Source organism: Haliotis asinina, chromosome 3, assembly GCF_037392515.1.
Source record: "Haliotis asinina isolate JCU_RB_2024 chromosome 3, JCU_Hal_asi_v2, whole genome shotgun sequence".
Lineage (NCBI taxonomy): Eukaryota > Metazoa > Mollusca > Gastropoda > Lepetellida > Haliotidae > Haliotis > Haliotis asinina.
The window spans coordinates 3437003-3450181 of NC_090282.1; the positions used below are offsets into that span (position 1 = coordinate 3437003).

General features: G+C 40.1%; 1 protein-coding gene across 11 annotated transcripts in view; it reads left to right on the forward strand.

Annotated features, from left to right (window-relative positions):
• Positions 1-13179, forward strand: part of LOC137277315 (band 4.1-like protein 4) — a 121463-nt gene that overhangs the window by 89855 nt on the left and 18429 nt on the right. For 7 of the 11 annotated variants that reach the window (XM_067808989.1, XM_067808986.1, XM_067808985.1 and 4 more), the window contains 16 exons: positions 2074-2189; positions 3274-3346; positions 3539-3625; positions 4411-4515; positions 5010-5072; positions 5303-5413; positions 5927-5965; positions 6273-6332; positions 6922-6978; positions 7188-7256; positions 8630-8710; positions 9110-9244; positions 9452-9542; positions 9723-9830; positions 11253-11350; positions 12918-12983. In XM_067808989.1, the coding sequence (XP_067665090.1) occupies positions 2074-2189; positions 3274-3346; positions 3539-3625; positions 4411-4515; positions 5010-5072; positions 5303-5413; positions 5927-5965; positions 6273-6332; positions 6922-6978; positions 7188-7256; positions 8630-8710; positions 9110-9244; positions 9452-9542; positions 9723-9830; positions 11253-11350; positions 12918-12983 (1359 nt within the window). The remainder of the gene's footprint in view (positions 1-2073; positions 2190-3273; positions 3347-3538; positions 3626-4410; positions 4516-5009; positions 5073-5302; positions 5414-5926; positions 5966-6272; positions 6333-6921; positions 6979-7187; positions 7257-8629; positions 8711-9109; positions 9245-9451; positions 9543-9722; positions 9831-11252; positions 11351-12917; positions 12984-13179) is intronic. The other 4 variants (XM_067808995.1, XM_067808993.1, XM_067808990.1 and 1 more) reach the window with 1 other exon arrangement.

The following is a 13179-nucleotide window of genomic DNA, read 5'->3' on the forward strand; positions in this document are numbered from 1 at the left end:
GATGCTATCAGCCAGCTAATGGTCCTCAGTGTGTTGGCTTAACTTTGATACTTTGGAATTATTGTGAACATTTTGTTTGATTTTTATCAACATTTCAACCAATGAAAACACTTCAGTGTATTATTGATCTGATTTTGGAAATTTATGGGGAGTATGGTTTAGGGTTTTATCAAAGTTTCTTTGTCAAAATGATGTTATCAGAGAGCTGAATAAAATCAACAATTGTTTTAATGCAGCTGAGTAAAAAATGATTGGCATTATCAAAGAGATCAAACTACAGTGGCACAATAACCAAAGAATGTTGTAATATTTGTTTTTGTATTTGTTGATATGATTCCAAGGTGGTGTATAAGTAATGTTGAAACAAAGTAGAAAAAGGTTCCAAGTTAGATTGAACTACAGACCTTTGATAGTTAGGTTAGATCAAGTATGAGAACAACCTTGTTCAGTAGATCATAGAAGTTGTATGTTAACGTGCATTGAACAAAGAATCTGTGGGGTACCCACTTAGTTAATGCTTGTCATGCTGATGACCAGGGTTCAAGTCTCCACATGGGTACAATGTCCAAAGCCCATTTCTGGTGTCCACTGCTGGAATATTGCTAAGAGAAGCATAGAATGGAACTCACTCACTACATAGAGTAGAAACCCTTTGTGGCCATGAATAGTGATAGCGATTTTACAGTGAAGGGTAAGATATACTGTGTAATGCCGTACCTACTATTGTAGAGATTAGGAAATATACTGTGTAACACCCTCCTTACTGTTGGAGAGAAGGGTGAGATATACTGTGTAACACCCTCCTTACTGTTGGAGAGAAGGGTGAGATATACTGTGTAACACCCTCCTTATTATCGTAGAGATGGGGGAGATATATACTGTGTAACACAGTCCTTACTATTGTAGAAGTTGGGGAGATACACTGTGTAACAACCTCCTTACTATTGCAGAGTTGTAGAAATAAAGACAAATATTTCTGGAATGCATGTATTTAAGCAAGTGCCAGTTGTAGGTTAGGTCATCAGAAATTAATTTCTCATTTTAAGGCCAACATGGAAACAAGTTCAAGCTCTTGAGCTGAAACATGGATGAGCTTTGTAGTTACATTCCAGTTAGGACTCAAGATAGAGGTATTATTTGTGGAGTATGGATGCTCTGGTCTTTCAATGGCATTTAGAAGTGGTACACATAAGGATATTCTCTGAAACGTTCTTTTCTTAATAAATAGAATTTCCATACTCCCCAATAATAAATAAGTTTACATCCAATGAAACTCCTGTCCGTATGGGAATTCTGTCTTGTGGGATGTTATGTTTGAAATTTGAGACAAGATGTTCCATATTAAAGGTGACAAGAAGTGGATATATTTCTTCACAAAGGGATAATGAAGGTAGAAACAATATATTCCCAACCACAGGGAAAGTGAAAGAAGAAAACTATATTGAATCCCTTCAGGCATATGAAAGTAGCAACACCATGTTCACGTCCATAGGGTGTATGATGATAGAAATGACATGTTCACGACCAAAGGGTAGGGAATATGAAAGTAGAAACACTTTAGCCACTAATGTAGGATATTTGAAAATGGAGATAATATGTTAAGCTAATAGAGAGTATTTGTCCAGTGCAACAGGGTATTTGGAAATAAAAACAACATGTGTTCAGATAGTAAATGCATTGTGTTCAGAAAGTAGAAAGACGTGTTCAGAAAGTGGACATACTGTAGCTTAAAGTGCATCCTCTTCATTCTATCTGGCTCCTCACCTCCATTGTGCAGTCATGGCTTCCAGTTGTATAGGCTGCAGCTTCCGCATCATCTCAGTGAAACAGTTCAGTCCATCTTGATCACTGCATGTGTTTTGTACATTAATTTATCCATATTGTCTGTTGTGGCTAATGTTTACCTATTTTCTCACAAACGTTTCATGAAATAGATAAATACTGGCTCATGTAATTATTTAACTGAACTTTGATTGCCAACTGATTATTTTAGACAACATTGACAGTAAATGTAATGTGATGAGAATGATATTCCCATGCCACCTGTGAGCAATGATTTATCCCTGTGTGCAGTGGTCGCACAGAGAGGCAATCACAGCGGGACGACTACAGTCGACAACAGCCAAACGTTCTGCGGATACCCAGTAGACGACAACAACGCAGGATACAGTCTGAGACCAGGCTTAATGGTGAGGGATAAGTTTACCAGTATCACCCACTCAAAAGATATTTGTGAAAAATAAACACATAACTGCCTACAAAACTACATGGGTATAGCCTTCAGAATTGAATAATGTCTTAGGGCTGTGATTCCATATCTTTTCATGTGTTCCTCTTTCTCTGTTCATGTCTGTTGTCAGGTGTTCCTGTTTGTTGCCAGATGTTCCGGTTATCAGATATATGTTGTCAGATGTTCCTGTTTGTTGTCAGAAGTTGCTCTTGTCAGACATATGTCAGATGTTCCTGTCTATTGTCACATGTTTTATTGTCAGTGAGATAGATGTTCTTTTCAGTTGTCAGATGTTCCTGATGTCAGTCATGTTGTCAGATGTTATTGTCTGTTGTCAGATGTTCCTGTCAGTTGTCAGATTTTCATGTCTGCTGTAAGATGTTCCCTTGTCAGTCAGATATTCCTGTCTGTTGTCATATCTTCTTGTTGTCAGTCACATATTCTTGTCTGCTGTCAAATGCTCTTTTCAGATTTGTGTCTGATGTTTTTTCTGTTGTCAGATATTCCTGCATCAGTAGGAAATATATCCAGTTACAGTGTATGTTTATGTTTGTCACGTCCCTGTCTGTTATTACATGTTCCTGTCTCTTAATGCTTGCTTCTGACTATTATCACATGTTCCTACTTGTTATCACATATTCCTATCTGACACGTGAAGGTCCTGGGGGTAGAATAGGCCTTCAGCAACCCATGCTTGCCATAAAAGGCGACTATGCTTGTTGTAAGATTCAACAATCGGGATCGGGTGGTCAGGCTCACTGACTTGGTTGACACATGTCATTGGTACCTAATTGCACAGATCGATGCTCATTTTTTTTATCACTGGATTGTCTGGTCCAGACTCGATTATTTACAGACCGCTGCCATATAGCTGGAATATTGCTGAGTGTTGCGTAAAACCTCACTCACTCACTCACTCACTCACTCACTCCTATCTGCTATCACTTGTTCCTGTCTGTTGTCACATGTCCCAGTCTGTTATCACATGTTCCTATCTGTTATCGCTGTCTATTGTCACATGTTCTTGTGTCTGTTTTTTGCAGCAAGTGGCAATGGTGGCTATGGTGTGGAAGGAGGCACTGTCCTTACCATGGTCAAGCCGGAGCCAGTGAAAGCGTGAGTACAAAGAATCCATGACCATGTGTGTCTCACCTGAAGTGGACCTCCTTGCCTGGCCTTTCAGCACAACCACCTCTGAAACATTTTGTTGAAATTACAAAACACAGACAATTTTTGTTTTTCCAAGAAGCTTAAACAGGGTTATTGAAGTGTTGTTTTACTGAGTGTTGTGTTACTGTGTTTGTGCAGACCTCGACATCGAAGCCTCCCCGAGCTGCAGGGCAAGGAGTCTCCCACTAGCGTGAGGTCTGCCCCATGGAAGACCAACTACGATGGGTAAGTAGAAAACATTTGTTACCTGGAGACGGGATGGCCGCCACAGTCCCCCACCACAACAGTAGCGGAGAAAGCTTTGCAAGCAAAATACTGGCCTTGAATACTCCACCCAGACTTTTAAAAGGTCATACATTTTCAACAAGAAGACGAAGTTAAAATATCTGTATAGTGTGGTAACCTTGATGTATGCTATTTGGTTCTTGGATACCCAGAAAATAGAAAAAGGGTTGTAAAAGATTTTAATATTCTGCTCTGATAATGAAAAACATCACTATTACCAATTTCAGTCAAAGTAAAACTTGTTACCATGGAAATGCAAGAAATATTTTATTCAGAAATCAAAAACTATGGAAAAAAAGCTCCAGAAAAGATGCACCAAAACCAATTTCAGTAAAGTCAAACTTGTTTCCATGTAAGTGCAAAAGAAATTTCTTTTATTCAGAAATCCAAACTACCAAAAGGCACGAGTTCAGCACCAGACCTGTCTATGTGCCATGTTTGGTAAAGAAGTAGTGAATGCTCTTTATGTACTGCACTAGAAAAGATGAATTTGCATTGATAGATAGATGGAGTCCATTGTAGTACCCCCTGCATAACACGTTTCAGGGATAAAAAGTACTTTGAAAAGGAGTGGCAGCCACAGCACAGAATTGAACGTGCCTTTACATGGTCATGACAGATGAAAAAGTTCTTGTGAAGGCCTTCAATTTGTCATCCAAAGTGTGATGGTATTTGCTGCCTTCACACTTGGTTATGTGAGTTACACTTGTTTTTCTGTGATTCAGTGGACTGTACACATCAGGCAAAGACTCTCCATTGTCCACACGCAGCGAGCGCCACATCTACAACCGTCAGGCCAGCGACAGTGAGAGTGGAGTCAGTCGCAGAAAGTAAGACCTTTTACCTGTTGTAGTCACTCAATGTCACCCATCCGAATTACTACAGACAAAGGGACAACTCTGTTACACCTCAGTTACCGGTACACGATTCTTCTCTAGTGCTCTTTGTGTGACTTAACTTGAAAGTGAAACTTGTGAAAGTACCAAAAATTGTGTATCCATATGTTGGAACTGATGGTTTAATATTTTTTTATTTTCGACCTATGGCCAAATCCATGGCAATCCAGGATGGAAATGGTCCCCAGCAATGTTTGCTAAAAGAGGCAGCTGAATGGATCTGAGAGCCAGGCTTTGTGTCTTTCTGTCAACATTGCCACACAACATGCTGATGCTGCCCATCAGTGGTTGTCATGACAAAACGTGATTATTGTTCTTCCTCGACAGGGATGGTGCAGCATTTAAAAACAAACAAAATTATATTGATCACTGCTGTTGCTTTTTGCATCTTCATCAGTTCTATGTTGAAGAGAGAGGATGTGTTTCAGGTACTTTCCCAACAAACGAGGATCAGACAATGACAGCGAGGTGTCAGCACCCCGCAGGAGAAGGTAAGACCCACTCCCCATGCTCTATCAACGTACCAGCCTATCAGTATATACTGAAACAATAGTTTGTGTCTGTTTACATATAAGTAACCCACACAGATTAAGTCAAAAGGTCTGTACACTTGTACAGATTCACAACTTCAAATGGTAACCATTGACATGCGCAGCTATTCCGTGATAGGAGTTTTTTACCAGACATTGTGATACGATGCTGTGTTGCTTATTTGTTCCAGACGAGAGATTGACAGTGGCAGTGAGTCTGATGTCTCCTACAGGAATGTCCTACAAAACCGCCGGAACCGTGTCTCCAACGACAGCAACATTCAAGGCGGCCACATACCAATGTAAGTCAGTCTTACTGTCTGTGCCTAGTGATATCATATCATTAATATTTTAAGCTAGAGAATAGCCTTGATACTGTACAGCGTATAGAAAACTAGCCATGAAAGCCTGCAGTTCTTTGTCATAACCACATGTTACAAGTAACAAAAAATGTAAACAGTCCTTTGATTTCAGTGGTATTCAGACCTAAGAATTTTCCACAGATTTTCGGGAGTTTGGTTTCATATTGAGCGTTTCTGAGATGGATGTATATTTGCAGTAAAAGACTCCCAAGAATCCCGGCTAAATTTTCAGTGCATTTTTTTGTGCTTTGCCATTCTCCTGTCTGAGTATTGGAGCACACCTCAGTGAGCAGAGGGACGCCATTAAGATAAAAGCATGTAGGAAATGTGGCCTCTTTACAAACTGAATATACAACAGTTACTTTAGAAACTAGTACGAGTTTCTAGTGTATATGCTACTCAAAAAAAGATAAAGTCATACCACCATGCTATTTTATTGGCATCTCATTTCAGATTATATCCATTTGCTGACAAAGAAAATCATCCGAATGGGTAAGAATTGATTCAAATTATCATCAATGTAAAAGTCAGTGCTGGATGAGTGTATGCTTGTATGTTGGTCCTGAATAAGGGAATGCCAGGACTGGTTTTGACTGTCATATGAGTTGCTTGTTACTGTATTTTGACAACTGAATGTCTCCTGATCTCACTCTCTGTCGCACGGATCTGAAATGTTCTGTCACCTGAAACTGAAACAATGATCAAGGCATAAGTGACAAGCTTTTTCTTGATGTTCGCCGCCATTAACCTGCCCCCCATTGGTCACACAATCTGTATCATTTCTGACTTATGGTTTCAGCTCAATCCCATCCCTACACTCAGCCCCCGGTGGAGAACAGAGGCAGAGGAGACGCAGGAGGTCTGTTGCCTAGTTACTGACTCGTAATATACACCAGGAAAATGTCATGCAATAGTCCTTTCTGTTTCCCTATATGTTGCATGTCTGTGTCTTTGTAGTGATTCCAGTTGACACTGATGTCATGGTAGTAGGTATGTACCAGACCTCAGATACTCTTCCACAACACTCAGTGTTCACAAAGATGGGTGCAAGGTGGAACAGAATAGCACTTTGAGAACTATTGACATGAAACTTTCAATTTTTCTGTTGTCATTGTGACTATATAGCTTGATTTGTAAACAAATGTGTTTGACAGACAATTCAAATAGGACACAAATTTTTGAAATGCAGGTTACAGTGCTAAACAGTTTTTAGTAGTATATTTAAAAATGAAAGACCTGACTTACATCCTGTTTAATATGCAATTGTTTCAAAATCTGACTTATGTTGTGGCATATGTTACATGTAACAAGCACTAACAGTTAACCAAATGTTGTTAGTGACAAGTATTATGCTGTGAAGAATTTTAATGAAAAAATGAATATTTTCTAAGTGCAAGATTACTGAGCGTTTATTTTGTGTCTGTATTGACGTGCTCTTTCTGTTTCAGACGTAGCAAGTCACCAGGTAGCAAGAGGCCTCCAGAGGAACTGAGGAAGTACATTGAGTATGTATTATATGGGTTATGTTCATCCTAGACCAACACTTGCTCACGTAGCAGCAAGGTTCTGGATGCAGTTTCACACTGTGCCAGACACCATTAAGTAGTATCAAACAATATTTCATCTCAGTTGCAGACCATATCATGTTGAACATTGTCTCTTGTATAAAATCTATCATTAGTAGGTCCACATAATATGACTGATGGTGTTTCAGATACGGCCTGGTGGATACGCAAGGCATGTCGGAAGACCAGATGCGCGAGATCACATACACAAAAATAGAGTGAGTACACCCTGGCTAGGAAACAAGATGGAGTTGGCCATGGCACAAAAACATCTCTTTCACTGAACAAAGCTTCCCACATTTATACTCAGAAGAACAAAACTGAAGCTTGAGAACATAGGCTGTATAGTATAATACCATTAATGTTCTCTGGCCACCAGCTTGTCTCAACACCCTCTATAGTATTGTCATGCCACAAGACTGGGTTTGAGTGGACACTGTTCAAGTGTACCTGCCTCTCTAGTGATTGAATATTGAAGTAATGTAGTTTGTCTGATGAAATAATGGCTTGTATCTGATGTGATATTGTCACACAGATGTGTCACCTAGAATTGTTACATCTCTTTAATTCAATCATTATTTTGTTTGGTGACAACAGGTATTTGAAGACAGTAGGCAATATATGTTGAATTGTAGGTTGCATTATTCCTGAGATGAATTAGGTCACATTGCAACCAAAAAATCAAAAATAATTAAACCACAGACATCACTTATTCATGATAAAGATGAAATGGATTGCTGATTAAGAAATAAGAAATAAACAAAATTATAAATATATAATTGCAAATCAAAAGTGCAATATTTTGTATGAAGCAGCCACGATACTGAACCCAGTGAGAGCCAGTGGGTGTGCACTCAAGTGTAATGAAGCCTCTTCATTGGCCAGTGGTTCATTTGCCGATACGCTTAGCCGGCTCTTTGTTTATGGCGTGTAAGCATGATAGGTGTTAATTTCAAATTGGATGTGGTCAAGTTGTACATTGCATATTGTCATCAGCAGATAGGCAGGCAGACACGTAGGTGTGAGTAAAGCACACTTGAGTTTTCTGTGTGACAGTCTGCTTATCACAATCAACATGTTTCTTATGTAACATGTAAATTATTTATATGTTTGTATACACAAACAATATTAGACTACAACTGACGACCTTGTACTCCAGGCAGGCATACTGTTTCAAGCTCTGTGAACCTCACTGCTCATGCGTTGTGAGCGCAGCATAGTTGTATAAGCCACATTTTCCCCCAATGCTGGGGGAAAATTAGTGAATTGTTTCAACTCTGATTTTGTGGGCTTTTTTATCGTGTTCTTTTTTTCTCCTTTTTATGTTGAATTGGCATTTTTGTTCTTTTCTTTCGTTAAGTACATACCAAAAGGTATCAGAATCTGCAAGGTTGTGTTTTATGTTGCATGTGACCTTTAATGATAGGATGTTGACTGATGCTTGGTGTATGTTGTTTCATTACCTGAAGGGCTCTCATGCAGCAATATTTCACATTGCGGAAGTTCTAACTGTCATTGAGGAAGATCTGTTATTTAAAGGGAGACAACTTCTTTAGCAAGTGAAACAGATGTCTTGTGACATTTGTTTCAGAACAAAAGCTGAACCTTTTAAGATCAAATACTCCCCTAAGACCCGACAGAAGATGCGAGCAGCGAGAAGGAAAAGTTTTGGGTAAGTGGTGGTGACAATGAGGACCAAGCAGACAGGTACAGTGCTGAATGTACAAACAGTCAGGGAACAATTGGTGTAGTGGTCTCAGAGCCAACGAATCAAGTGAACTGTAAATGGACGTGCATCAGTGAAACATCCTATGTCGAAGAATTCAAGAAATTCCTTGAGCATCTTTTCTCTGGATCTCTCCTGACACAACAGATAATTTTCTGTTAAGAATTACATCAGTTTGCCATGTCAGAAATCTGGGTTAATGGTGGCTCCTGACATGGAGCATGTTATTTTCTCTTGGTCCCCCATTCTCACAACAAACTGAATGTTGGCTTAAGGTGATGTGTAACTGAAATTTTGAAGAAAAGACACAACCAAAGTTCCAAAGTTGTGATGATATGTTAACAGTGAGTCTGACCGAAACTCCCAGGCCGGGCTATCAGACAAGGGCAGTGTGACACAGTATCATTTGTCTGGCAGAGAGAATACACAGAACAGACATAGTGGTTACTATGACAACTACTCAAATTCTGAAAACAACAGGTGAGCATGCTCAGAGAATATTGCCTTGTACCCGTCTCATGGATTATTGTGATTGATAAACCTAAAGACAGTGTCTTGGATTATTGTGATTGATAGCCCTGTAGATGATGACCTGGAAACTTGTGATTGGTCTTGGATTGTTGTGATAGACACTGTAATGATCTTTATATTCTATATCGACTGTATGAATATGTGTATATTTCCCAGCTCTCGACAGCGAGACAGTTACGGCCAGGTGCAATCGTCCCCAGTGGTTCACATGCAGGATATGCAGATGGCGCCTGTCGTTCGGACGAGGGTGAGATCACGTTGGAGATTGTTGTTTCTTGTATTGTCATTTCTGTCCACTTGCAAATTTGTAGCCATTTAATTATTAAAATAGAAAAGAAAAATGGCAAAGCTGTGTGACAGTATAATACTTAGAGGCATTTTTGTATGATTTTTTGATTACAAACTGATGATTTCTTGCAATGTTCAGAACTCTCATCCAGTCAACATGGACATGAGTCAACACAGTCAGCACAGCAGTCACAGTCAGCAGTCACGCCACCACTACCACAGAGAGGAACGCAGCAGTGTGTACCAGGTATGTGTGCTGTCTGTGTATCATGCACCAGGTATGTGTGCTGTCTGTGTATCATGCACCAGGTATGTGTCCTGACTATGTGTCGTGTACCACATATGTATATGTATCCTGACTGTATTATGTACCACATATGTATCCTGACTATTATGTACCATTTATATGTCCTGACTATTGTGTACCACATATGTGTCCTGACTGTGTGTTGTGTACTAAGTATGTGTCCTGGCTGTGTCCTGTACCACACGTGTCATAACTGCATTGCGTAGCAGGTATGTGTCCTGAAGGTATTCTGCACTATGTTTCCTAACTGTGTATCATGTACCACATGTGTCCTGACTGTGTATTGTGTACCAGGTATGTGTCCATAGTGTGCATTGTGTACTGTGTATGTATCCCTAGTGTGTACTGTGTACCACATATGTGTCCAGAAGTGTGTACTGTGGCCCATGTATGTGTCCATAGTGTGTACCATGTATGTGTCCATAGTGTGTACTGTGTGCCACATGTGTCTATAGTGTGTACTGTGTACCCTGTATGTGTCCATAGTGTGTATTGTGTACTGTGTATGTATCCCTAGTGTATTGTGTACCAGGAATGAAGGTGAAGGAACAAGTTTTATGGATGATCAACTTCTTTATTTTCACAATACTGTTTTCAAGCATATGGGAGGACAAGGTGTAACAACTTATATACAGCTATATGAGATATTGCTTAGGACATTAACAATAACAGCAACATAATTGAGGAGATGAGATAACAAAAACATCAAAGGATATAACTTGAGTTGTTGACATAACCAGTAATTAGTGTGAAGCCAGGGGTGGGGGTGGAGGATTACAGCGTTGAGGAGACCAATTAATAGAGGATTAGTGACGGAAGCCAGAGATTAATATTTCTTGATTAAAGTGTCATATTGGTTAGGTAGAAATATACCCTGATCCCTGTTTATGGAAGGGTTGTGTCTGCGCATGTGAATAGCTTCTGCCAATTTTCTCTGCTTGTACTCATGTTTGTTGCTGGAGAGTGGTGTTGTTATGTTGTTGTTATTGTTAATCTCCTCAGCAATATCTCTTGTACCTGTATAAAAACTGCTACACCTTGTCCTCCCATATGCTTGAAAACGGTATAAGAATCCATACCGAAACGTCACTATTGTGAAAATAAAGAAGTTGATCATCCATAAAATTTGTTCCTTCACCTTCAACTCAGCAGCTTCTAAAATGCCTCTAAAACAGTGTATCAGGAATGTATCCCCAATGTGTATTGTGTACCATGTAAGTATCCTTAGCATCTATTGTGTACCACATTTGTATCTGTAGTGTGTATTTTGTATCAGGTATGTATTCCTAGTGTGTATTGTGTACCATGTATGTGTCTGACTGTAGTGTCTACCACTTATACATCCCTAGTATTCATTCCCAGGAGCTGCATGAGACCTCAAGGAGCTCACATCACCATCACAGTCAGCGAGATGGGCCAACAGGCAGCACCTACAACCCAGAGCACTACAATACACAGAGGTGAGACCCCTACTTAGCTAGGCACAGTAGAGAGAGAGATGGGGCAGTGCTTGTAGTGATGGGGTTTGACAGGCTGCACCTACACCTTTACCCTCACCTGACTGGGCACTGGGGAAGGGGAGAGCGAGTATGGGCAGTGGTGGGGGTTGACCTACACCTGGCAAGGTGAATATGAATGAATGGAATGGAAAAAAACGCAACTGTGTAGTGTCCTGCTACAGCTGTAGCTGTGATGAGAGGTTGTGTCCTACCGATGTACTTGTGTGAGTAGGTTGTGTCATGCTGTAGGTGTGTGGGGAGGTTGTGTTCTGCTACCGCTGTACACGTGTGGGGAGGTTGTGAATTTTGTGTGCTGCTACAGCTGTAGTTTTGTGGGGAGGTTGTGTTCTGTTACAGCTGCTTGTGTTGGAGGGAGGTGGTGTGATGCTACAGCTGCAGGTGTGGGGGGAGGTTGTGATCTTCTACAGCTGTAGGTGTGGGGGGAGGTTGTGTTCTGCTACAGCTGTAGGTGCGTGGGGAGGTTGTGTTCTGCTACAGCTGCTTGTGTGTGTGGAGGTTGTGTTCCGCTACAGCTGCAAGTGTGTGGGGAGGTTATGTCTTGCTACAGCTGTTGTTGAGTGCGGAATGTTTTTTCCTACAGCTGGAGCAATATTCTTTTTTCATTCCACTGATATTTAACAATGTTTTGCTATGCTACCATATTGCTATTGCCGCACTGAGGCATGAGTTCGTACCACACAACACTATCACGTGACACTGAACATGTCCACCACTACTTGCTATACTTAGTTTGACTTCCCCAAACTCAGATCATAGAAACTGGTGAAAAGAATGTTTTTAGTTGCCAGTGATAATTATTTTCAGAAAATAATGTTTTACTGAAATTGTCCCTGAATTCTAGTGCTTAATTTTATCTTTGGATGGTCTCAGCACCAGTGTTCTTAATTACATAAATATATTCCGGCATGCTGTTAATGCAACAGTGGCTCTCAGTTTCTGTGTAAATTTTCACAAAAAGTCACAAAGCAACCTTTACTACGGCTAGCCCAAACTCCCATCCTTCAGCATTGCACAAAGGTTAATTTAGTGAAGGTAACCTTAGTAAAGGTTGCTTCGTGAAAGGTGACCCTGCAGGACAGTAAGATTGCAGTGGCCTACATCTTTAGTGAATAATGAACACATTTAATCCTGTTTGGCTCAGCTGGCATGTGACCTGAGGATTGCCTGTCATTATGTCTTGTTTGTGATCAAGAGAATCTTTGGACATGAAAGAAGATAAGAATTTAGAGGATGCTGTGATAATTGGCCATTCTGGATGTCTCTGTGTTTCATATCAAGTTCACAGCAATGGCATATAGTTTACATTGAAGCTATTATTCACTGAGTTACATCATTGCTTTCATGTTTCATGTCATTGCATCATCAAAAGTCCAACCTTTAGGAGACAAGTTCCATTGTTTGTGTAATAGTGACCCAAGTTAAAAACAATAACAAAGGCTTTCCCTTCAAGATTTGTTGAACTGAAAATATTATTTATCAAACTGAAGATTTGGGTGTGATGTTCTAGATCTGATCCTTACAAAGAGCAGCTTCAAAGATGGCAGAAAACTTTAATTCCCCCCAAGGATAACAGGTATTCTGTTTGCAGACAGTTAACCCATCTAATCCTGTACCCTCCTCCTTCAACTCATTGCCTCTGCATGATCTTTCTCTGTATCATTGAGTAGTTCTAGATGAGAACTGTGGGCATTCTCACTTGCAGAATCTGGGGACATCATTCAGTTATAATTGTTGCTGGGGGAATCTGCAAAAATTGTCAGATATATGAT